Source organism: Mus musculus, chromosome 16, assembly GCF_000001635.26.
Source record: "Mus musculus strain C57BL/6J chromosome 16, GRCm38.p6 C57BL/6J".
NCBI lineage: Eukaryota > Metazoa > Chordata > Mammalia > Rodentia > Muridae > Mus > Mus musculus.
Window position 1 is genome coordinate 13713079 of NC_000082.6, and position 26393 is coordinate 13739471.

The following is a 26393-nucleotide window of genomic DNA, read 5'->3' on the forward strand; positions in this document are numbered from 1 at the left end:
CAGGGGTAGACAAGCTCATTTTCTGCTGAGGGTGGAAAGACTTTTTTTGTTCTTGTTTTTGGTTTTTTTTTTGTTTTGTTTTGTTTGTTTTGGTTTTGTTTTGTTTTGTTTTGTTTTGTTTTGTTGTTTTTTCGAGACAGGGTTTCTCTGTATAGCCCTGACTGTCCTGGAACTCACTCTGTAGACCAGGCTGGCCTCGAACTCAGAAATCCGCCTGCCTCTGCCTCCCGAGTGCTGGGATTAAAGGCGTGTGCCACCACGCCCAGCTTTTGTTTTTGTTTTGTTTTTTGAGACAAATTTCTCTGTGTAGACCAGGCACCAGGCTAACCTCAAAATTAAAATGTCTTCCTGCCTCTGCCTCCTGAGTGCTAGGGTTAAAGGCGTGCACCACCACATCCCTTGGCACCACCACACCTGAGAAAATAGAGACTATTTTTTCAGGTGAGATAAACCCTTGTGAATCTGAAGGTTCAAAGTTCTCAGCTTCAGTAGGCGCCTCCCACGCATCCCATCCCAAGTTAAAGGATTCCCCTTAACCACTGACACGCTCCAAGCTGGAGCTTGAGTTTTCCTTGTAATTCAGTGTGATTGTCTACAACTTAGGCTTCCTGGCTGCTGGAAAGATGATTCCCTTCCAGGGCACAGTGAAGCCTTTAGAGTGCTGATGGGCATCTGGAGCCAGCTTTATCACTGCCCTTCACTGTATTCTGCTAGACATTGGTTAATTCTACCAAAGAGCTCATTTCTATCCTTTTTAAGTTTTTCCAGAGATGCTAGGAGCAACCAATATCATCATTTTCCTTATTTTTACACAAGCTCTCAAAGGTTTCATATATTAGGACATCAAATTCATTGCCACTCACCATTGGTGAATCATGGTGCTGAAATGCATTTATCTTAAGTTTATAATATAGTTCACACCATGGGCTTCAGTAAATGCAATGGCTTCAGTAGCTGTATGTGTTGGTGAGTTGAAGTTTATTCCAGATATTTAAAAAAGATTCATCCTTATACTTCTGTTGTTCTAGAACCAGTTCTGGTACCAAAATATGTAGTAACAGAATCTATCTATCTATCTATCTATCTATCTATCTATCTATCTATCTATCTATCTATCTATCTAAAATTCCATATATATGTGCGATTATACACACACACACACATATGGGATTTTAGTAGAATGACTTACAGAATGTGGTCCAGCTAATCAGACAATGGCTGCTTATGTATGGAAAGTCCACGAATGCAGTAGTTGCTCAGTCCATGAGGCTGGATGACTGGGCTAATCTTCAGTACACACTGGAATTCCCAAAGACAAAGGTTCTGATGCCAGTGACAGAATGGACTTAGCATCTTGAGTGAGGGCAAGCAAGCCAAGAGCAAAGGCTTCCTTCTGCCATTCTAAAGCTTTGGAATGATCTCTCTCTAAAAATATTTTGATTGTGGGATGTGTGTGTGTGTGTGTGTGTGTGTGTGTGTGTATACACGTGTTTACTCGAGCACACACTTGTGCAAGTAAGCATGTGCAGACACGTACTTGCAGAAGCCAGATATGTCACATTCTTTGGAACCAGAGCAAAAGCAGTTGAGCCGAACAATATGCAGGCCAGAAACTGCACTCAGGTTCCCTGGGAGGGCAGGAAGCTCTGCTAACCACTGAGCATCTTTCCTGGCCTGCGATTTCAGTTTTTAGGGTTTGATCTGTTGTTCTACATTTTTTTTTTAATTTTTTCCTTGAAATGTTGGGACTCAAACTCAGGACCTTAAACACGCTTCACAAATGTTTTGACACACAGCAGTACCACCAGCCCAGGAAAGAATTTTCTTTTTCTTTGAGAAAGTCTCTCTTGCCTACACTGGTACCAGCCTCCTGGGCTCAGCTGACCTTTCAACCTCAGCAGAACACCCCAGCAGACATCCCAGGAGTGTGCCACCACACCCAGCTTCCGGGAAATAAAATTTACCTCTTACACAAGGAGCCAGTTAGGGAACATTTTTTTATTACAGTTACAATTCTTAGATGTATCATGTGGCAATGTTATTACCACAGCCAAGCCTAAGCAGGTGTTCACCCACATCTGACCAGCAGCCCTGCAGCAGGTACAAGATAGTACAGCTTCTCATAAAGGCTGAATTTCAAAAAGTATACCACGCCCAACACAGCGCTATTTGTATAAAACAGGCCCAGGACTTTGAACCTTCATCAGACTGGCAACTCCACAGGCTCATAGTTGTGAGTTCCTGAATGGAAGGAGAAAGCAAACGCAGGTGGCTTTAGCACTTGGCCTCCGGTGACTCTCCTGCACAAATTGCATGCTGTTGGTGATCACTGAAAGTGAAGTGCGTTTCCATGTGCAAAGGGACATGTGAGCCTGTCAATTGCACTTGGGAGAGTCCTTCTCACATAAAATGGAGGGGAAGAAGAGGTATTTCAGGTGGTACTCGGTCCCTGCCAGGCAGTAAGCCAGCTCCTCGTCACACCTGCACAAAAGTTCTTGGCATTTGTTCTCTGCTGGTCCTGGAAGAAGTATGGAAACTGAGGTTAGAGCAGAGACTCAGAGGCACATGAGAATAAGTGCCAGGGGAGTGTAAGCTGGAGGCAGGACGGGTTATAGTTTGCATTTATGTGACATGTGATAATTTCCCATTTGAAGACCACTTGAAGAGGTAGCAATGACAGCCAGCTTCTACAAGAAAGGGAGTTGACAGACTGGAGAGATGGCTCAACAGTTAAGAGCACTGACTGCTCTTCCAAAGGTCCTGAGTTCAATTCCCAGCAACCACACGGTGACTCACAACCATCCATAATAGAATCCGACACCCTCTTCTGGTGTGTCTGAAGACAGCTACAATGTACTCATATAAATAAAATAAATGAATCATTAAAAAACAAAAAACAAAAAAAAAAAAAGAAAGAAGAAAGAAAGGGACTAGGCATGCCAAATGGAAAGTCCAAATTCCATACAAGCTTGTGTCTTCTCTTCTTTGTCAATAATACACGATTTCACTTAGGAATCCATTCAGGTAAGGCTGGGTGCCTAGCAACCATCAGGCCTCAGTTTGCAGTTCTTACTCTGAGTTGTGTGACCTTCTCCACCCTTTATGTTAAACAGAAACAGCGGAGGGTAGAGCTCAGTGGTAGAGTACTTGCCTGGCTTATATGAAGCCCTGGGTTCCATTCCTGCCACCACCAAAACAAATAGGTTAAGTAAATAGGACATGATCATTCCCCACTTCACATGGCAAGCACACATCCTGGGTGAGATAGGCTGTTACACAGTTCCCATCCCAGAGTTTGGGATGCCCCTGAGTTGGTAGAAAGACTGCTTAACATGCACAAAAACCCTAGGCTCTATCTCTAGCACCAAATAAACTGGCATCATGTCACATTCATGTAACCCCAGCAAGTGTGAGGAAGAGGCAGAAGGATCTGACATTCAAGATGATCCCTGACTACCTAGCATGAAGCCAGCATGGGCTGCAAGAGACCCTGACTCAAAAAATGGGGCCTAGCTGGAGGAGACAGTCACTAGGAGCATGTCTCTGAAGACTACGCGTAGTCCCCAGTCCCTTCCTCCTTCCTTGTCTGTCTCCCATAAAGCAAACAGTCTCCTCCCTGGAACTCCCTCTGCCATGAAAGTCAGCCGTATCATGGGTGAAGGACATGGAATCAACCACAATGAAACCTCTGAACTGCCAAGAGCTTGAGAACATGGTCTGTAAGGCAAGTTCCAGGCCAGCCATGGCCAAATAGTGAGATAATCTCAAAAAAAAAAAAAAAAAAAGAGGAGGGAGAGGTAGTCTGTTAATTTGAGGGCTGAGGATGTAGCTCAGTAGTATTCACCTAACATACATGGGGCAGGCACTAGGCTCAACCCCCAGCACTGCAAAAGAATTGTTTCTCAATGGCTAGTTCTACATCAACTTGATACAAGTTAAAGAGTCATCCAAGAGGAAGGAACCTCAATTGAGGAAGTACTTCCATAAGAGCAGGCTGTAGGCAGACCTGGGCCTCTTTACTAATTAGTGATTGACTGGGGTGGGGACGGGGGACACTCAGCCTATTGTGGGTGGTGCCATCCCTGAGTAGGTGGTCCTGAGTTCTATAAGAAAGCAGACTGAGCAAGCCAGTAAGCAGCACCCCCCACCATGGCCTCTGCATCAGCTCCAGCCTCCCCGTTCCTGCACTGTTTGAGTTCCTGTCCTGACTTCCTTCAGTGATGAACTGTGATGTGAAAGCAGAAGCCAAATAAATTCTTTCCCCACACCAAGTTGCTTTGGTCATGGAGTCATTTCCACAACAGTCACTGTAAGACAGTTAGCTTATTGACTAAATATTAAGTAATTAATTAAACAAATTTGTTTAAGTACATTAACAATGTTAGTATTCATTTAATTCTTCATTTCTATTACCAAAAAGACACTGTGTGCACCTTAACCAGCCACTCCTCATGTTCCCCCTGCTGATCCTGAGTCTCTTGTGTCTGCAGAGATTGACTGTCTCATACAGATGGAGTCATGTGACCTGTTGAACCCGGTTCCTGTCACTCTGCATCATGTTCTTAAAGTTTATTATGCCCATGTTACAGCAGATGTGGTACGTCTGCTTTTATTTGGGAGGATGCTGGAGAGATGACTCAGAGTTTAAGAGCACTTGTTCTTATAAAGGACCTCGGTTTGATTCGCAGCACCCACCAGCTCAGAAGAGTCTCTAACTCTGATTCTTTTTTTTTTTTAAATTATGTATTTTCCTCATTTACATTTCCAATGCTATCCCAAAAGTTCCCCATACCCTCCCCCCCACTCCCCTACCCACTCACTCCCCCTTTTTGGCCCTGGCGTTCCCCTGCACTGGGGCATATAAAGTTTGCAAGTCCAATGGTCCTCTCTTTCCAGTGATAGCCGACTAGGCCATCTTTTGATACATATGCAGCTAGAGTCAAGAGCTCCGGGGTACTGGTTAGTTCATAATGTTGTTCCACCTATAGGGTTGCAGACTCCTTTAGCTCCTTGGGTACTTTCTCTAGCTCCTCCATTGGGGGCCCTGTGATACATCCAATAGCTGACTGTGAGCATCCACTTCTGTGTTGGCTAGGCCCCGGCATAGTCTCACAAGAGAGAGCTATATCTGGGTCCTTTCAGCAAAATCTTGCTAGTGTGTGCAATGGTGTCAGCGTTTGGAAGCTGATTATGGGATGGATCCCCGGATATGGCAGCTCTAGATGGTCCATTTAACTCTGATTCTGTATGATGCCCTCTTCTGTCTTCTGTCGGCACCAGGCACTTGCTGCCAAGCTGAGAAACCTTGGTCCCAGAGCTCACATGGTGAAAGGAGAGCTGATTTCTGCAAGTTTTTCTCTGACTATCACATATGCATGTGCATGCATACACACAAGGAAAGAAAGACAGAGGAGGGGGTAGGAGGAAAGGGAAGAGAAGGAAGGAGGGAGGGAAGGAGAGAGGGAGGGAGGAACAATGTGGAAAGAGTAAGCCAGGTCTTTATATTATTTCCAGTGCTCATATAAACCTAGCAACTTTTTTTCCCTAAGTTTTCATTCTTAAAATTGTTTTATTTCATTTATTTTTTTCTGTTTGTTCGTGTTCACAGAATGATTATGGAGGTCAGAGAACAAATCAAAGAAATCGGTTCTCTCCTGTGACCATGTGAGGATTAAACTCAGGCCATTAGGCTGGGGAGGAGAGCATCTTTAACCACTAAAACCATCTTGCTGGCCCACAACTATGTGTTATTTTCCCATTTTACAAAGTGAGGCTGGAAGGGATTACTCAGCCAAGGTCACAGACCTGGGAAGGAGTCACCAGGATTACAACCTAGAGTCAGTCCTCCCCCTGGCAAGAAAGACTTTCAAAAGTAAGGCAGGTTCACCTCTCCATGTCCTGAGAGCCGAGGAAGCTCACTGTTCCAGAAGAATGAAAATTTGGAGGGAGTGAGCCTTGCTGGTGCCACTTGGAATCCCAGCAATCGAGAGACTAAGACAGAAGTTTGAAAAGTTCAGGCCAGTCAGCCTGGGCTATGGTGTGAAACTATTATCTCAAAAATAAATAAATAATATATAAAGGAAAAGGAAAAATAGCTTCCATGGGTTATACTTAAAATTAAAGCCTGCTAGTAAATATTATTATAAGCTGAAAATTTTAAATATATTTGTCAGGCCCATAAATGGAAAAAAGGCCAAACCTGTAATTAAATAAACAACTATGCTCAGAATATCTCTAAGCAGACTAACAGAATATTTTTGTTGAAAATGCATAACAGAGACCTTGGCTCTTTCCTCCGGGAAAGAGCTCTGAAAACAAACAGAGGCTCCACCAGCAAACACAGCAGTGAACATTCCCTGAATACCATTTCCACATGCGTGTTTTTGAGAACATGCACACTAAAGGGGAGGGTAGGAAAGCTATAAGAAGTATTTTCCCACAAAGCCTCTTTGCCCGTGCTAGCAGTTCATGGACAAGTCACTTCTTACCCAGGGCCTCCATTCCCAACACAAAATGAAAGGTGAGTTGAGTTGAAGCAGAATGCTTGCCTTGCATGTACAAAGCTCCAGGTTCCATTACCAGCACCACCTGTCCAGAAGTAGAGGCAGGAGGATCACAATTTCTGTGTCATCCTAGACTACACAGTGTGTTTGAAATCGGCTCGGGACATATGAGGCTTTATCTCAAAGAAAGACGGTTAAATAAGATCACGGCGCCTGGTGCACAGTCATGGTCATATGCCATGACAAGGGTATGGTGATGCATGGATGCAAATCTCCATGAGGTGAAGGCCAGCTTGGTACGTAGCAAAAGCCAAGACAGCCAGGACAACATAGAAAGACTCTGTCTCAAACAACACAAAACAAAACCAAAAAATAAACTTAAAAAAGGGGGTGGAGGGTTTTAATGTCTCCACAGTGATTCAACTTCACTTTTTTTTTTCTGTCTGTTTGTTTTGTTTTGTTTTTCGAGACAGGGTTTCTCTGTGTAGTCTTGGCTGCCCTGGAACTCACTTTGTAGACCAGGCTGGCCTCGAACTCAGAAATTCACCTGCCTCTGCCTCCTGAGTGCTGGGATAAAAGGCGTGTGCTACCACGCCCGGCTTCAACTTCACTCTTTTTTTTTTTTTTTTTTTTTTTTTTACAGAAGCCAGGGAGCAGGAGCCTGCTAGGACTCACTCAGCTTTCTTTTTTTTTTTTTTTTTTTAATTTTTATTTATTTATTACATGTAAGTACACTGTAACTGTCTTCAGACACTCCAGAAGAGGGCGTCAGATCTCGTTACAGATGGTTGTGAGCCACCATGTGGTTGCTGGGATTTGAACTCTGGACCTTCGGAAGAGCAGTAGGGTGCTCTTACCCACTGAGCCATCTCACCAGCCCTCAACTTCACTCTTTAAAACAGTTTTTTCTATGTATTTCTTTTGGTTTGGAAGGGTTCCATTTCTTTGACGGGGAAAGGCAGGAATACACACATACCACAGCACATTTTGGTTTGTCATTTTACTATGTGGGTCTCATGGATCAAACTCAGGTCATCAGACTTGACATCAAACACCTTTCTCCGCTGAGCCATCTGGCCCACCACAACTTTATACTACCAGCTCTGCCTTCCCTCTAGGGAACCCGGGCCAAGAGCAGTGCATATGAAGCTGGTCACCCAAGGTGTTCCTGCTCTTTCTGCCTCCAGAGCAGACAGACCCCAGAAGCTGAGGTTTTAGTGGAGAGTCAGAGGGTGGGAGAGGAAGGGGGAAAACAAAACACACACACACACACAGCCTCAATCTGTTTAACATGTTTTGAACTCTTTTTTTTTTTTCATCCTACAATACCAACTTCCAGGTAAGGAAACTGAAGCCCAAATGGATTGTTATCACTTCGGTGTACTACGACCATCGCCCATCTACGGTCAAGTGATTTTCAACAAAGGTGCTAATGCTATTCAAGAGAGAATGATCTTTTTAACAGTGTTGAGACAGCTGTATGACAATATGCCAAAAAATGAAGTCAGACCTACCCCCACTGTTTGTATGAAAAGTTAACTCAAAGTGGGCCACTGCCAAAAATCTCAGACTATTAGAAGAAATAGAAGAAGACAGACAGGTAAATCTCTGCGGTGCTCTATTCTCAGTGGGCTCTTGGCTTGCTTGGTTTTTGTTCTTTTGAGACAGGGTTTCTCCTTGTAGCCCTGTCTGTCTTAGAACTCACTCTGTAGACCAGGCTGGCCTGCCTCTGCCTCCCGAGTGCTGGGGTTAAAGGTGTATAGTCAGCACCACCCGGCTCTCAATGGATGCTTAAGGTATCAGCATAACTGACGAGGATGTCAGTAAAATGAAAAACGTCTGTGTTTCAAGGACGTTATTCTGAAGGGAGGACAACCCACAGAAAGGAGAGCAGCCACAAGAAGGGCTGAAAATTCAAAACATAAACAATTCTCATAACAGCAAAAAAACAATCCTATTGAAAGATGTATGTGGAGGGGCTCAGTAAAGAGCCTGACACAGTGGCCAGTCTGTTGGGGGAAGGGTTTTGTTGTGGATGAGAAAGAAAATAACCAGAGGCAAGTGTAAGAGTCCAGAGCAGAAGCCGGGTGTGGTGGCGCACGCCTTTAATCCCAGCACTCGGGAGGCAGAGGTAGGCGGATTTCTGAGTTCGAGGCCAGCCTGGTCTACAAAGTGAGTTCCAGGACAGCCAGGGCTACACAGAGAAACCCTGTCTGGAAAAAAAAAAAAAAAAAAAAAAAAGAGTCCAGAGCAGAGAATAAAAAAACAAAACAAAACCTCTAAACTGGATGTCACCAGGGCTATCTGCAAGGTAGATAGAATGGAGACTGCAAATGAGAGAATGGAGAGACGGAGAGAGAAGGGCAGGGAAATAAGGATGAGTAGCTGCTGGAAGACAAGCGGAGCAGGCCTGGGAGTTCTAGGTAGAAGAGGAGTTGAGAGGGGCAGGATACTATCTGCAAGGTAGATAGAATGGAGACTGCAAATGAGAGAATGGAGAGACGGAGAGAGAAGGGCAGGGAAATAAGGATGAGTAGCTGCTGGAAGACAAGCGGAGCAGGCCTGGGAGTTCTAGGTAGAAGAGGAGTTGAGAGGGGCAGGATACTAGGTGAGGGCTTTGAAATATATAGTAGGTACTTGTGAATAGGGACTACAGGAGCCTGGAAGCTAGCATGGGTCTGGATATACCCCTTTGATACATACAGCTTATATCTGCCACAGGTGTGTGTCAATGGAGAACCATATATCCCTTCTGCCACAGATAAGGGAAGTGACTTCTTTTTGTAGATAAAAAAACCTGTTCCTGATAAATGTTGGCTTTTATCTAAGCCCCAGAAATCCTCCTATAGTCCAAGGAGATGAAATACCTATGATCCAGAATCCAGGAAGAAAAGACAGACAGAACAATGGTTCAAGGCCAGCCTGGGCTATGTGGGACCCAGTCTTAAAAAGCAACCAAAACTCCAGGCAGTGGTGGTGCATGCCTTTCACCTCAGCAATTGAGAGGCAGAGGCAGGTGGATCTATCTCTTTTGAGTTTGAGACTAGTGTGGTCTACATAGTGAGTTCTAGGACAGCCCAAGGCTTCACAATGAAACCCTGTCTGAGAGAGAGAGAGAGAGAGAGAGAGAGAGAGAGAGAGAGAGAGAGAGAGAGAGAGAGAGAAGAAGAAGAAGAAGAAGAAGAAGAAGAAGAAGAAGAAGAAGAAGAAGAAGAAGAAGAAGCAGCAGCAGCACTCTGTTGGAATGACCTTCCCCCACACATTGTGTCAAATGGCTTGTAGGGTATGTCCCTGTATTTTTAATTGGTAATTGCTGTTCTGGAACAAAACTAAGTACTGGCAGAATTTTTGGTATTGTCCTCTCAGTGGCCCATTCCCAGCCTTTTATATGTAAATGTTTGTCCTCCCCACCTGACCAAAAGATGATTTTCTGAGATTACTATGTTAAAAAGCAAGCGGCTAGGAGGGCAGTCAGATAGCCCTCATCCAGGCCAAAGGGCAACCCAGAGAACCGGATCCACGCGGCCCTGCAGCTGATTGGTTCAGACTGGAGTGTGGCTTTTTAGAGAATAAAGAGCTGGCTTCCAGCTGGGGCGGAACGAGAGAGGCAGGAAGGAGAGGCGTGAGGGTGAGAACCCAGTGAGTTGGCAATAGGAGACAGAAGCATGATGGGAAGGAAGCAGGGAGGTAAAGAGACAGATAGACCAACGTAGTGGGGATGCAACGGCAGGAAGTCGGGTTAAGGTAGATCATAGCTGAGAGTCTGCCCCAGCGAAAGGCCAACAGCCTAATACTATATAAATGTCTCCACGTTTTCATCAGTAAATCTCAAGTGGACTCTGCCAAAGCCCCGAAATAGCAATCAAAATTTTTTAAAAAGAAGAAAGCGAGAGCAAGAACTAGAAATTATGAGTAATGGCAAATCTGAACAAAATCTTGATCCACCTATATTTATTTGTGATTTGTGAGTGTACACAGGAGGTCAGGACAGCTCGTTAGAGCCAGTTCTCGCCTTCCACCCTGTGGGTCCTGGGGGTTGGACTCAGACCATTGGGCCTGGCAGCAAATGCCTGTGCATGTTAAGCCAGCTTGCCAGCTTGCCTATATGCTTTAAAGGGAAGACAGAGACAGAGAGAGACAAAGAGAGAGAGAGAGACAGAGACGCCTGAAGGGTACATGAGAGGGTTAGGCAGGAAGAAAGAAGGGAGACACCATGCAATTACAAGTTCTAAAAATAAAAATAATTTAAAAAAATTTTAAATGTTAATTTTTTTCAGTGTGGTGATGGAACCCAGGCTGTCAATATTCTCAGCAAGTGCTCTACCAATGAGCTCCCTGAATTCCCAGCCCAGCTAAAGCAAATCTGGCCTGGGGAGGATGGTTCACTGGTTCAGATTACCTCCTGGTCTTCCAAAGCACCCGAGTTTGGTCCCCAGACCTACACTGGAGTGGCTCTAAGCTACAAAGGAATCCGATGCAAATACTGAAGTCAAGAGCACTGATCATTGAAATAATAACAATAGTAAATATATAACTTAATATATTCATAATTATAATTTAATATTTATCTAGTAATAGTATAAAGCAATGAAATTTGTATTGTGTTTATTCTTATTTAAAAGAAAAAAGGAGAGAGCCAGGGCTGTGGGGCTCAGTGGAGAGCACTTGTTTAGCAAGTTTGAGGCCCAGGTCTAACCCCTAGTACCATCAAAAAGAAAAATAGAAAAAGGGGGAGGAGCCAGTCACCTACTTTGTTTGCAGCTCCTCAGAGTACTGGATCTCTGCCCCACTGTATTCCTACCCACAGTTCATCTGTGTGATCACGCACTCCGAGTATTTAAAGTCAGTTCTGCATTTAAAGTTATTTGAAAGAAAACTATAAATGGAGGGGCACCATTAAGCCTTAGTCTCTGTCACCCAGGCTCCCCACAACTGCACAAGTATTCTACCATTAGCTACTTCCCTGACTGCCCAGTAGCCTTAAAGGTAAGTGTCTTACTTCCAGGCTAGGTGGAGCATACTTGTAATCCTAGCACTTGGCATGCTGGATCAGTAGTAGACCTAGGGAAGGAAGAAGGCCTCGGTCTCCACCCTCAGATCCAGGGAGGTAAGGGACAAAATTACATAGTATCACCAGCTCTATATTTAGATTTTTTTTTAATTTTCTTTTGTTTGTTTAGTTGGCTGGTTTTATTGTTGATATTTTGTTTGAGTCAGGCTCTCAAATGGTTCTGCCTCATCCTTTGTCCAGCTTAGAGTATATTCTACAGTTTGGCTGCACCATGAACACATCGCCAATCCCCTCCTATGGACTTTTAGGTTGTTCACACCTAGTATCTTTCTCTCCTTTTGGTCCACACACTGAATACCTACATGAGTACGTGTGTTACAAGGGTTCGATGACGTTATTATGTGGTCTGTGGATAGCTACAAGCAGTGGTACCTTACCACAAGGGTACAGGAGCCATTGGGATCTGCAGGATGTCCAGTGGGCACTTGGGGAAGTCACACGGCATAGGGCACTCACCACACAGGATGTGATGGTCCATGCACTTCCATGGGTAGCGGTCTAACTTAGGGCTGCAGCCAGCGTCCTGAGCCCGAGAGTAGCAGCAGTCGTGGTGGTAGCAGCACCTGAAGGTGAGAGTGGGCAGATCATAGCTGTGTAAAAGCGGGAATTCTGCTAGCCTTGCCATCTGACAAAGATTCTCAAGGAGCTAGTGTCCTCTGATGGACACACTGTCCCTCACAGTACCAGTCCCGGAGAAAAATTGTACCAGCTGAACATAACTGCCCAGACTCTCCCTGACTTTGCCTATCTACCCCTGCCTGCCTCCTTGTAACTCTGAGCCCCAACTACCCTGGAAATCTTCCCTTCCTTCCTGGGTCTGGGTTGTGCCTTCTGCCTGGACAACCCAATGACCTTCTTGGCCATTAGGTGTGAGGAGCCATCTAGGTTATACTAAAGGCATGCAAGGGAATCCAATGCAGATACTGAAGTCAAGTGCACTGATAATTGAAATAATAACAATAGTGTGGGGCAATGGGCTATGCACAGACAGTCTGGTCTCCAGTCGAGCTGAGGTGTGGAACCCCCAATACCTAGTGATGATAATTCACCTACATGGGACGGTAGACATTCCCTCATGTCTCCTGGAACCCTGGCTCCTGTCGAAGTTACCGCCCCCCAAAGTCCCCACAGGAGAAGTGTGACTTTTAGTCACTGTCCCCACTCGATGGGGTCAGTGGCTTAGATGCCCACCCAGGGCTGAGTGGAAAGCATCTGGCAGCCCTCCTGCATCTGCCTGCCCAGAGCACAGGAGCTCCGGCCGGATGTGAGCTCTTTCCTTCCCCCTCCTTCTCTTACTCCTCTTGGGGCCCACACAATAGTAAATATATAATTTTTAAAAAAGATTTATTTATTTATTATATGTAAGTACACTGTAGCTGTTTTCAGACACTCCAGAAGAGGGCGTCAGATCTTGTTATAGATGGTTGTGTGCCACCATGTGGTTGCTGGGATTTGAACTCCGGACCTTCGGAAGAGCAGTCGGATGCTCTTACCCACTGAGCCATCTCACCAGCCCGTAAATATATAACTTAATATATTCATAATTTTAATGTAATATATTTATATAGTAATATTATAAAGCAATGAAATTTATATTGTGTTTATTCTTATTTAAAAGAAAAAAAGGAGAGAGCCAGGGCTGTGGGGCTCAGTGGAGATCACTTGTTTAGCATGTTTGAGGCCCAGGTCTAACCCCTAGTGCCATCAAAAAGGAAAAAAGAAAAAGGAGGAAGAGCTCTCTGGAGATAGCTATCATACTGCATACTCTACAATAGATGAGTTCTAAAAGGCAAGGTCCAAAGAGACTTCATCTCGGGATTGATTCTTAGAGCTTCCTGTTATTATTAAAATAATATAATAATTCCTGGGCATTAACCTACCCTATTAGATAGATTTTTCTGCAGATCAACAAAGATGTACTATCTTGTAAATATACTTTGTAGACAAATTGATGATTTCATAATTCCTAATAATGATTCTATAGAATTCCTAAATTTATACAGGTAATTTTGAGCCCTCTATAGTATGAAGGCTGCAACTAGGGCTCTGTAATTCTTCATGTGTCACAGGCTAATTGCGCTAGGCTAGAAAGCAGGCTTGGAACAGATTTGTGATCAGAGAAGGCATTCTTTCTGGGATGGCTGTGAAACCATTGGCTGATAACTGGGAGTGGATACTTTATTGTGGGTGCAAGGACAGATAATGAAATAATGACTGGATTGATCTATATAAAACTTCAGTACTAGTGAGACACAAGACAGATAATTTGCCTTTTGACAAAACCATACTAACTTAAGATATAAGAATTATTGTTTTAAACTCTTTTTTTTAGATGTTGTGAATCCATTTATTTATTTATTTATTTATTTATTTATTTATTTATTTATTATATGTAAGTACACTGTAGCTGTCTTCAGATACTCCAGAAGAGGGCGTCAGATCTTGTTACAGATGGTTGTGAGTCACCATGTGGTTGCTGGGATTTGAACTCCGGACCTTAGGAAGAGCAGTCGGGTGCTCTTACCCACTGAGCTATCTCATCAGCCTCTGTTTTAAACTCTTAATGAACGTGTGGAACTAGTAACAGATAATAAATGTTTAGATAACTCATCTTAATAGAAACATTGCTGCTGAAACTTCTTATTTGACTTATGATGAACTTCTGGAGTATAAAGATGCTTGGAAAACCATGTGATCTATTCTTCTCTTGAGAAAGTGTCAGGGCTTCTCTCATTCAGCAATGAAAAGGTAGAAGCTTTTTTTTTTCTCTGAACAATAAAGGTTGGAGCTTATTTTTCATCCAGAATGAGTGGAGTGGATGAGATAGGTGGTTGGGCCTAACAAGAATGTGTGTATATGAATGTGTATATATGAATGTGTGTATATGAATGTGTATATGTGCATATTTGCAAGTATGACTTGCTTTTCCTGGTTCACAAAGAGTTAATAGCTCCAAGCCTCCCACTCTCACCTATGCCCATACTCTGGGCACTAGATAAACAACTTAATGGCTCTGAAGTAAGCTTTCTTATCTACGAAATGGAAAGGATCCTCAGAGCTCCTCAGGCTGTACAGTGGTCTAGATAGCTTTATGTTATCCTCAATGAAAGCGTCAGGCCACAGCCAGGATAAAGGTTAGCCGGCACCAAGACCTCCTCACTGACCCTAGAGCCCTTTGTATTCAAGGTAATGCTAGGTTCTGGGATCTTTCTGAGTCAAAACTGGACTTCAGTTTGGTGTTTTTCTCATAGCCCTTGGCTGTCCTAGGACTTGGGAGATCTTTTCTACTCTGGGCCCAGTGTACACTCACCAGTCAATGGCGTCACGTGGCTCTCCATGGCCACCAAGGCCACAATAACAGCCATAGTTCATGTAAGCCATCGGAGATCGAGGCCCAACACAATCCAAGGTCCCTGCCAGCTCCAGGAGTCCACGCTTGTATACATGTGACCTCCTGGTTGCTAAGAGATAAACAAAGGTCATAGGTTCAAGGTCAGAGCTTCCCTATCCCTAGTTAGAGGCACTGGCCCAAGAAGGACCTAGATGTAGCAACTTGACTGGGTTTGATCCTACTTCTAGGTATGTGACCTTGGACAAATTACATACCTCTGTGATCTGCTTTCCTCATTTGCTTAGTGCAGGATAAGATGGCATCAAGTCACAGAAAAAAGTGCCTTGTGCAATAAAATCTCCATTGAAATTCAGATCTTTTTTTTTTCCCCTCTCTCTTTTTTTTTTTACTTTTTCAAGACAGGGTTTTCTCCATGTAGACCTGGCTGTTCTAGAATGTGTTCTATAGATCAGGTGGCCTTAAACTCACAGAGATCCTCCTGCCTCAGCCTCCTGAGTGCTGGGGCTAAAGGTGTGTACATTAAAGGCTGCATTTGAAAGATAGAAAAGGAGGCCTTCTGGAACAAAAGCAGCCTTCCCACTCCCACAGCCCACAGCACTGGAGCTAAGGTTACAGCCCATGTACTGGTGTTTCTCCATCTGTGTGAGGAAGGGGGAATTGCAGCAGAGCAGGACAAACTCCCAAGTCTATTTGCTGATGTATGTATGTACCCACAATATCCTCCCCACGGTGGAGTACATTGGCAGTGAAACCTTGCCCTGGGCTGCTGTGACTCCCATTTGTCACTTAGAGCATGTTTCCACCACAATAACTTATTTGAGGGCTCTCCACTAAACTTAAATAGAATCATGTTTTCATGGAAAAAGTTCTATCTTAGAGGTGGTTCAGATCAGAAGATCAGAAGAAAAATCTGGTCCGTTTGAGAATCCGGGGCATAACCCAGATGGAAGCATACACTGCTGGCATGCACTGGGTTCCATCCCCAGTATCATAAGACAAGGTAGCCCACGCTTGTAATCCTAGCACTTGGGAGACTGTGGCAGAAAGATCAGAAGTGATGCTTCTCCTTGGCTTGATGGTAAGTTTGAGGCCAGCCTGGGCTACATTTTCCTCTCTGGATAAGTCTGCTCTCTTCTAATAGCCCACACACTTCCCTTGAGCCTTCCTTGGTTCCCATTTGGGATGTAGCTCCCAGCTTCACTGTCCCCCAAGCCCCAGTGGAGATCCCAAGCTAGATCCCGAAGCCTTCCTACCTCCCCAGAACCCAGCTTTCCCTCCAGTCAGGCCATCACACTACTGCCCCTGCCTTCTCTTCAGCCTGCTCCCTGCTGCCTTACCCTGCCAATGGCCCATGCTGCTGCCTGTTTATTGGGGGTGCCCTTCTAGCTTGCTCTTCCAGAACAGATCTCTGACTCAAGTAGCTCTGGCACACGGAAAGGCTTCTAGGAAAGGTCTGTTGACCTCAGGAGCCACCAAGTCCAGGTGAGACACACCTAGCCTAACCACTCCCAACACCATACCCTGAAACCATCTGCAGAGCTCCCCCTACCCCACCCCCAGCCACTCTCTGCTTTTAGAGGCTAAGACTGCCCATGAAGGGCCCAGGTGAGGGACACACAGCAGCACTAAGTTTGGAACCAAAGAAAACACTCCCTTTATGCCAACATAGGTGGGGCAGGCCAGGCTGGGGTCTGTTTGCTCTGTCTACCTGTGGGCAACCTCCAATGGCAGTGCCAGGACCCACAGGGCATTGTAAAAGCTCAAGGTCTACGCCCATTGTGGGCCGTCCTAGGCATCCCTGAGCTGTGTGCTAGCCGGCCAAGTGCTGCTTGGAGCAACTGTGGCATCTGAGATGTTGGTCTGGGTGAGCCTGTCCAGGAGGAGAGAGGCTTCACACCTGCACCTCTGTACCCAGGTAAGGCCGGGGTTGGTTCTGTGCCTCTATGCTTTATTGTACTCTAGGATTAAAGAATCACCAAGAGGGGCCTTTCTAGAGTAGTAGGAGTGAGTGAGGAAAACCCCCTCTATAAGTGATAGCCAGTTCACATGACTCAGGATCAGAGGCTAGGAGCTTCAGGCTGCTGGAGAGGACCGCAGTAACTATGGGGTTCAGGAAGGGAGGACTCTGAGACCAACCCCTCTTCCCCTTCTGAGTTCCTGAGTGAAATGCCTAAGTGGAGGGCTCTGGAAGGAATCAAAGACATGACTCCTGGGTGTCTGGGAAGATGGATGTGTGGGCATCTGATGAAGGGACTGGGGATTTTAAGGCTTCAGGGTGCTGGAACTAGGTGTTGAGTTGGGGCGGTGAGGAAAAAATCCCAGGCAGGAGGAAGCCAGTCAGTCCTCACTTACCTTCGCTGAATCCGGGTCCAGGTCCCAGCAGCAACAGCAGCAGTAGCAGCAGCATTATTGCCCGTCACAGAGGTGGCCCACACATAGGAGAGTGACAGGTGTAGGACTGACCAGAAGGGCCAGTATACTCACCAATCCTGCCGACCCCCACCACCAGCCCCGCCCCCTACCTCACCTTCTTTCCGTGGGGCGGAGTCAAGCAGGAGTGGTCACCTGGAGCCTTGAGGAGTGACTGTCTCTGACTTCTGCAGATTAGTTCCAAAAAGTAATCCAGACACCAAATGGAATGCTGAGGCCAAAAGGGGATCAGGTTCGGGGATGCCTCCACAGAGTGTAAAGATGCTGCTGACGCTGCAGTTAAAATGCGGGGTGGGGGTGGGGGAGGGAGGGGGACGGTATGCTAATTTTCGCCGTGTTATTCTAATTTACTGTAACATTTTACAACGCGGGTAACTGCTCCTGTGGGGCAGTCACAATTAACACTCTACAATCTCCTCACTAATACCACCACAAAGCGAGAAACTGAGGTAGTCAAGGGTTGTCCCAAGTCAGGCAGCCATTTCTAATAAAAAGAGCTGGAGCCTTGGTGGTGGTGGACTAGAAAGCTAGGTCAGAAGAACGTGAGGAGTTCGGAACCAGCCTGGACTATACAATGAGGCAGACCTCGGAGAGGTGGGGGAGGGGCGCTTACGACACAAGGGCTGGAATGGAGCGAGCAGGATCGTGTGGGAGTTATCTATCCCGTGCAGTCTGCCTCAGGCTTCCCGTTTGTGGATGGTTATGGTTCTTCTGGGGAATGTGTGTAAGCAAGGAGGTGTACTCAACTGATGCCTACTTTTCATACTGAAAAGGCATGATAATTGGGACACATTATTGCTTTTTGCCCCTGAGACTAGCACTATTCAATTGGTCAATAATTTTTGTTGTTTAGATTTCATATCTGATCTGAGTGAAACCTTGGAACCACCCCCCCTCCATGGACAAATTCTAGTAAGGGTAAGAATGATCTCCAGAAAAAAAAAAAAAAAAATGACAAGGTGAATTGGGTTTCCCTGGCTTGAAGGTTCACAACACAGGTTGTACGCCTAGGACCCCAACCCATTCACTGTCATAGAGAGACACTGAGGGTCTGAGAACTGGGAAGCCAGAGGCATGGTGAGATGGCTTAGAGGGAACCACACAAGCCTAGAAACCTAAGTTTGATCCTAAAACCCATGTAAAGGGGGAAGGAGAGAACTGATTCTACACAGTTGTCCTTTGACCTCTGGACTTGTACTGTGCCCTCCCATGCATCATGTTCATATATACACACTAAAATAATTTTAAAATGTTAAGTATTAAAAGTAGGTGGTCCATGCCTTTAATCCCAACACTCAGGAGGCAGAGGCAAGTAGGTCTCTAAGTTTGAGGCCATTCTGGTCTAAATTGTGAGTTCCAGGACAGCCAGGACTACCACAGAGAGACCCTGTCTTAAAACAAACAAATGAACAAACAAACAAACCAAATGAGGAGGAGGAGGAGGAAGAGAAGAAGAAAGGAAGGAAAGAAAGAAGGAAGGAAGGGAAAGAGAGAGAAAGAAGAAAGAAAGAAGAAAGAAAGGGAGAGAGAAAGAAGGAAAGAGAGAAAGAAAAAAGAAAAAAGAAGAAAGAAAGAAAGAAAGAAAGAAAGAAAGAAAGAAAGAAAGAAAGAAAGAAAGAAAGAAAGAAAGGAAGGAAGGAAAAGAAAAGAGAAGAGGGGCCATGAGTAGAACTCATTCCACTTGGTACTCAATCTGTCTTGGTCCCTGCTATGATAATTCACAGGGACAAGTCTTCCTTCCTTTCCTGCTACCCAGTGGGTAATGCTCTTTCCATTGGAGTGTGCGTGCCTTCTACAGTCTCATGTCATGCTTCTTGTGTGGCCATCACTACTCTGCCTGGCCTTGGTCACCACTCAGTCAAACCTTTTTGATATAGGACAGATGAGATTTCAAATACTCCAAGTTTTTAGATTATAGAAAAAGTAAATGACAACCTGAGTGTTCAGCACCCTAAGAAAGGGCATGGCCTCCTGTGACCCCAACACTCAGAGCCACCTGTTCCAGGAGGGTCCCTGCAGATGACCATAGGGCATTGTTTTGAAATTGACGTCCTGGAAGATGCTTGGGTACTCTACTGACAGATGAAAAACAGAAGTTGAGAGTAGGGACAGGACTGCTCATGGTGGTACGTAGTTCCTCAAGACGCTTCATGCAGAGCACTCCGCTCTTGGAGCACCTCCCGTGGGAGTTCTTTCTCACCTTTCCTCAGTTTTGCTCTGTGAAAAAGACATTGACCTCTTGGAAGGCTGAGGTAGAAAGATTGTTGTGAGTTTGAGACCAGACTAGACTATATAGTGAGTTCTAAGCCAGCTTGAGCTACCGAGTAAAAGCATGTCTGAGAAAGCTAGGAGCCAGCAAGATGGCTCAGTGGCTAAGGGCACTTGCTACATTGCCTCGGGACCTGAATCTGATTCCAGGAAGTGTATGCTGAAAGTCGAGAGCCACCTCCCTTCACAGGCACATTAGCCACATTCCCCACCTCCATCAGCTAAATAAATGTTAGAAGAAGAATCAACTCAGGTAGGTCTACAGGCCCAGAGCTGCTTGGGAGGCTGAGGCAGAACGATGGCAAGTTCAAGGACAGTCCAAGGGAGGTCAAGCTCAAAGCTACTGAGTTAGCTCAAGGTCAGCCTGAGCAACTGACATCCTTCTTAAACCAGGGATAAGGGGGTTGAAGAAACAGAGAGCTGGAGATGCTGATCAGTGGATGTGCTTGCTGTTAAGTATGTTTGAGGCTGGAGGTCCAACACCCATTAGTGAGGGAAGAAAAGAAACTTGATTCAGTCCCTCTGCTATTCATTCACCGTGTCCCTAGCATGGACTGACCACCATGTCCTCAAGGGCAGGTCCTTTAATGGAACACAACAGAGGACCAGGTACAGTTTTGTCCCCAGAAGTCTCTACTGACTGTAGGGACAGGATGAAGACATAAGGGATGTGAAGATGGGAGCAGGACAATGACAGGATAGCAAAGGATTTTGGTTCCAGGGTATGAACCTCCATGTCTCAGACTGAATGATCTGTCATTTCCCAAAAGCAGAGCCTGGGCTGTAAAGTATATCCAGGGAGCAGAGAATGGAGCCAGAGGAAGGCAGAAATGCAAGAACAAGTTTCTGTGTCTGAGTGAGCAGAGCTCACACAAACAAGACCTTCTAGGGAATTCATCTAGAAATTGTATCCTAAGTGCCCATGCGGAGAACAAACGAAAGAAGCTCTAGGCTCCTGTCTCTGATTGGTTGAGGGTTGCCCCGTGGAAAATGCTGCAGAGGGTGAAGCTGATGAATCTAGTTATAGCCCTGGTGGTTAGATCCAGGACTGAAATCTGCTGAGATAGAACATGAGGTCAGGGACAGAAATCTTGCAATTCCTCTTCCTCGGGACTTAAAGAAAACTCTCCAAGCCACGTAAGAGATGAACTTTCCAGATACGTAGGAATGTGATGGGACCATGGAGCAAAGACACCAAAGGAAGAGAGACAGACTCAGCTAGGCAGAGGTCCTGCTGCCAATAGGAATTCCTGGAGCAGTGGTACAGGCCGCCCCCTGGTGGACGACCTAGGCCTAAAGATTCTTACCAGGCAGTATTTGATTTAGGTGTGGGCAAAAGGAAGAAACTTATTTTCTGATTATAAAGATTGCAAAGCTGGAGATATATATTTGAAGAGAACTATAGTATTGGAAAAAGAAACAAAGTGTGCACGTGTGCACACATACAAATGAGAGAGAGAGAGAGAGAGAGAGAGAGAGAGAGAGAGAGAGAGAGAGAATTAATGGAGAACACAAGCAAAACAGCTAAACCAGACGATGTGTGCCTGTGATCCCATCAGTCTGCAGGCTGAGGCTGGAAGAACACAAGTTCAGGTCTTGGGTACGTATTGAGTTAAGAGGCAGCCCGGGATGAGTACACACACACCAACCCCCCCCCCCCCCCAGTGTTTGGGTAGCTTGTATGCCTTATCATTAATAACACTGATCATTTCACCTAGCAGGCTGGAAGTTGGGTCACTTGACCAATGAAATGTGGTGAAAGGGACCTAGGTATCTCTTTAGCAGAAGCTTTTAGAGGTAGCAAGTGTCGGTGTCTATCATTCCTTCAGTCTCAGAACTGCTGGTCCCAGTGAAGGCTAAGCACTTAGTCTGTTGTAGTTATAAGGTATTGGAAAGAAATCTTTCCTGTTTGTTTTTCAACACAGTATTTCTTTGTGTAGTCCTGGAACTCACTCTATAGACAAGTAGACAAGGCTGCCTTTGAATTCACAGAAGTTCTCCTGCCTCCTAAATGTTGGGATTAAAGACACACACACCCGCACCAAAAAAACAAAAAACAAAAAACAAAAAAACCTTTTTAAAGTTAAAAAAATTAAATATGGGCTGGAGAGATGGCTCAGCGGTTAGGAGCCCTGACTGCTCTTCCAGAGGTCTTGAGTTCAATTCCCAGCAACCACATGGTGGCTCACAACCATCTGTAATGGAATTGAATGCCCTTTTCTGGTGTGTCTGAAAACAGCTACAATGTTTAGCATATAGCTAAAGTATATATAAGATAAATAAGTAATTCTTTGAAAAATTAATTATGCTTGTATGTATGTCTTTATATAGAATATAACCTTGTGAGTACAGGTGCCTATGGAAGCCAGAAGGATTGCTAGATCCCTGGAATGTGAGAAGTTCCAGGTGATACTGAACCTCCTAACCTTAGTTCTGGGAACCAAATTCTGATGTTCCACAGGATCAGCAACCTCTCTTACCCATTGAACCATCTCTCCAGCCTAAGAAATGAATGTGTACTGTTGTAAAGCTTTGGGAATTGGGCTTACATGTTACTGCACCTAAACCTAGTTCTTATCCTGAAGAACTAATGTTGTTAGAAGAACAACTTTACTTTGCTTACTATGGCCTTCCTGAAATCTTCAGAGAAGACTCAGGGTGAAGGCTTTCCCAAAAATAATCTTTTTTTTTTTTTTTTTTTTTTTTTTTTGGTTTTTCGAGACAGGGTTTCTCTGTGCAGCCCTGGCTGTCCTGGAACTCACTCTGTAGTCCAGGCTGGCCTCGAACTCAGAAATCCGCCTGCCTCTGCCTCCCAAGTGCTGGGATTAAAGGCATGCGCCACCACGCCCGGCTCCCAAAAATAATCTTGATTTATATTCCAAGTATAATCTGGGAGACTTTGGATAATTCATTCCCTTCCATGTGATTTGGTCATCACGAGTGTCAAATTCCTGCGGTAAGCTATAACTTCTGTAAAGAATTTTGCTCTGGAGCTGAGGATAAAATCCAGTGGTACCTTTACCTGCATTTCGTCATTATAAATAAGGGGAACACCCCTCCCTCTCTTTTTTCTCCCTTCTCTTTCTGCCACCACCGCCCCCCACCCCCAATAAACCTCTCACCCATGGAACTGTTTTGGTCTAGTGTGCTGTGTTCAGACATAAGCCGCTGTTTTAATACATCGTTTTGGCGCTGAAACCCAGGAATCAGCAGTAGCATCAACAGCTGCTATGGCACACACCACAGCAGGGGCCGCACAAGCAGTGAGATCACGGCCATGTGGACCATCACCTCTAACTCCTCTGCCTTTATTAAAGAGTTTCAATATATCACTCAATCTTACAGCTTGACTTTCCACGATGTACATATGATACTTACTGATAACTTACTTCCCGAGGAATGCAGGCGAGTTTGGGAGCAAGCAAGAACACGTGCAGACGAAATTCATCAAACAGAGCGGATGGGATCGGAGACAGTTCTAAAAGGCTGCCTTTCTAAGACCAGGACCCTCAATGGGACTATAACTCCACATGTGGTATTTTAGCCAGAGACAGGTTTATTACATGCCTTTTGGCAGGTCTTAGAAAGGCAGCCTTTTAAAAAAAGATTTTATTTATTTTATGTATACGAGTACACTGTAGCTGTCTTCAGACACACCAGAAGAAGTCCCAGTACAGATGGTTGTGAGCCACCATGTGGTTGCTGGGAGTTGAACTCAGAACCTCAGGAAGAGGAGTCAGTGCTCTTAACCGCTGAGCCATTTCTCCAATCCATGAAAGGCAGCCTTAAAGCCAGTAAATTTTGAAAAACTCCAAGAGGTTGTCCAGGACACGCAGGAAAATCCATCTCAATTTTTGGAATGCCTCACAAAGACTTTATTACAGCATACCAATATGGACCCTGAAAACCCAGAAGGTAAGCTACTTCTGATGACCTATTTCTCTTCCCAGAGCTACCCCGGCATAAGAGCTAAACTTAAAAAGCTAGAAAGGGGACCCCTAACTCCACAGGCAGAAGTTTTAGTGCTGGCCTTCAAAGTATACCATAAAAGAGATGAGAAAGTTTGCAAACAACAATACCATATGCTGGCACAGGCTATCCAACGAGCCCCAGTCACTGCCCTTGACTCCTGGTTTTCTAAGACCCAGAGACCACCAGGTACCTGCTACAAATGTGGTCAACAAGATCATTGAGCAAAAGCCTGCACTAACTTCCGCAAGCCAAGGGGGCCATGCCCTAGGTGCCATCAAGAGAGACATTGGGCTGTCGATTGCCCTCATGTTACACAGAACAGAGGGACATCACCCCCAAACAATCCTCTAACTGGTCTCCTAGGCTTGGCTATGGCCGACTGACAAGGCCTGAGCTCCCCTGACCCGACCACTGCCATCACTAGCAGGGAGCCCCAGGTAGATATTGTGGTGTGTGGGCAGCCCATCTCCTTCCTCTAAGACACTAGGGCCACTTACTCAGTCCTGACAGAGTTTTGGGGACCCACTTCTCGCTTTTCTGTTGTCAGGGTAGGAGGACAGTCTTACTTCCCTCACCAGACCCCATCACTTAGTTGTATTTTAAGGGGTGTACCTCTCACCCATTCTTTTTTTGGTAGTGCCAACATGTCCTGTCCTTCATTGGGAAGGGATCTTTTAGCTGAGTGGGGAGCCTCTATTTCCTTTGCTCCTCCCATTCGCCTAAACCCAAGCTCACCAACAGTTCCTCTGTTCCTTCTTCTAGCCAGCCAGCCTACTAACACTACCATGCTATTTATTTCCTTTACTACATTCTCAGGTAGATCCCCGAGGCTGGGACGTCCAGAACCCCTTTGTTTCTAAACACCATTCTCCTGTTGTCATCCAATTACTGGACTCTACCAGGTACATAACCCAAACTCAATACCCCCTCTCTCTCCAGAGCCTCAGGGGTCTTAAGTCTATCATTTCTGACCTTTTCAGAAAAAAGCTTCTTTGCCCTACCTCTTCCCCCTTTAACACCCTTATACTAGCAGTTAAGAAATCTAATGGTACCTATCGCCTCGTTCAAGACCTCAGGCACATTAATTCTGCAGTGGTTCCTCTCCATCCTGTTGTGGGTTGAGAAATAATGGAACCAAGACAACTAGTCTGCTCAAGGTTCAAATTTTTAATGGCAGACACGCTTTAGAAAAGAGGGGGGAAAAAAGGGGGGAAAGTCCATTCCCGCCAATTCATCCTTGGAGCCTGGAACCAGCTGCAGGTGATGACGTAGGATAGGGCATAGTCTCCAGAAGAGCTCCCGGGCCTCTCAGCAGGTAGCAGTATCCTGAAGAGGAACAGTGGCTGTGGTGAACAATAGAGTGATCTAGGGAGGAAGGCTCCACACTTCTTTCCACTATCCCCTCGGGGACTTCCCATTTCTCAGTCCTAGATCTCAAAGATGCATTTGTCTCTATTTCTCTAGATGCCCAGTCACAGAACATATTTGCCTTCACCTGGACAGATCCTGTTACCCACTTTTCTACCCAACTTACCTGGACTGTTCTACCTCAGGGATTCCGGGACAGCACACACCTATTTGGTCAGGCCCTGGCTTCTGACTTACTATCTCTGTCTCTCCTTAAATCTAAGATCATACTTTACAAAGATGATGTCCTACTCTGTAGCCCCTCTCTAGCCAAGCTGACACCTCTGCTCTTCTAAATTTCCTCTCCAGTTGAGGCTACAGGATCTCACCTTCTAAAGTACAACTGTCCACTCCTCAGGTCACCTATTTGGGACTAACAATTACCCCAACCCAAAAGGCTTATTACCTTAGAAAGAATCTGATTCAGTCTCTAACTGTTCCTTCTACAAAGGAAGAGACTTTATCATTCCTAGGCATAGCTAGTGTTTAATGTTCCTGGGTTCCTTCCTTTCCCCTCCTTTCTTGTTCCTTATATGAATCAGCATTAGGCCCCACCCATGAACCTCTTCTCAAACCTATTCCAAGCCCTTTCAAAGGCTCCAGCAGGCTCTCCTTAAGGCCCCAGCTTTACATCTCCCTAACCTGATCTCCTTTTTCCCTCTACGTAACTGAAAAGGAGGGATTTGCCCTTGGAGTCTTAGGTCATCAACTGGGACCTTCTTTTGCAGCCATAGCATACTTGTCAAAAAAAAAAAAAAAAAAAAAAAAAAACTAGATCTAACCATCCAGGGATGGGCATCTTAGCAGCCACTGAACTCCTTATTCAAGAGTTGAAAAAACTAACCTTTAGGTCACCTATAACTGTCTTCTCATAACTTGTCACAGCTCCTAACTTATAAAAGCTTACAGATTCTACCTCCCTCCAGGGTTCTTTCTCTTCAGGTAGCTCTAATAGAAGACCTCACACTCACCTTCCAATCATGCCCACCTCTTAATATTTCCAATCTTCTTCCTCGACCAAATACTGACCACTCCCTATCTCACTCCTGCACTGAAACTTTAGAGGAACTATTACCTCATCCTTCACACATACAGGAGTGTAGCCTCCCATAAGCCTGAAGCAGGGTAAACTAGAACTTGACCTTGCTGCCACTAAGGAGATTATCTAGGGTGGAGCCTTCCTCCCTAGCTCACTCTATTGTTGAGCCACAGTCACTGTTCCTCTTCAGGATACTGCTACCTGCTGAGAGGCCCGGGAGCTCTTCTGGAGACTATGCCCTATCCTACGTCATCACCTGCAGCTGGTTCCAGGCTCCAAGGATGAATTGGCGGGAATGGACTTTCCACCCTCTTTTATAAAGCGTGTCTGCCATTAAAAATTTGAACCTTG

The 26393-nt window shown here is 45.2% G+C and overlaps 1 protein-coding gene and 1 long non-coding RNA gene across 5 annotated transcripts; one reads left to right on the forward strand and one right to left on the reverse strand.

Moving 5' to 3' along the window:
• Positions 1-1978: 1978 nt before the first annotated feature.
• On the reverse strand, positions 1979-18016 carry Pla2g10 (phospholipase A2, group X). Of its 4 annotated transcripts, NR_110990.2 has the most exons (5): positions 17279-17406; positions 14885-15035; positions 12031-12137; positions 11254-11352; positions 1979-2518 (listed from the first exon to the last, which is right to left on the reverse strand). NR_110990.2 is itself a non-coding variant. In XM_017316987.2 (4 exons), the coding sequence occupies exons 2-4, from the start codon at positions 14953-14955 to the stop codon at positions 2376-2378; spliced, it is 321 nt and encodes a 106-aa protein (XP_017172476.1). In that variant the 5' UTR covers positions 14956-15035; positions 17454-18016; the 3' UTR covers positions 1979-2375. The 4 variants fall into 4 exon arrangements, 3 of the variants coding, with proteins under 3 accessions (XP_017172476.1, NP_036117.1, NP_001277938.1); XM_017316987.2 differs by lacking the exons at positions 11254-11352; positions 17279-17406 and adding an exon at positions 17454-18016; NM_011987.4 differs by lacking the exon at positions 11254-11352.
• On the forward strand, positions 16758-26393 carry Pla2g10os (phospholipase A2, group X, opposite strand). The gene is made up of 3 exons (NR_040574.1): positions 16758-16841; positions 24413-24498; positions 26233-26393. It is a non-coding gene; the product is annotated as a phospholipase A2, group X, opposite strand (long non-coding RNA).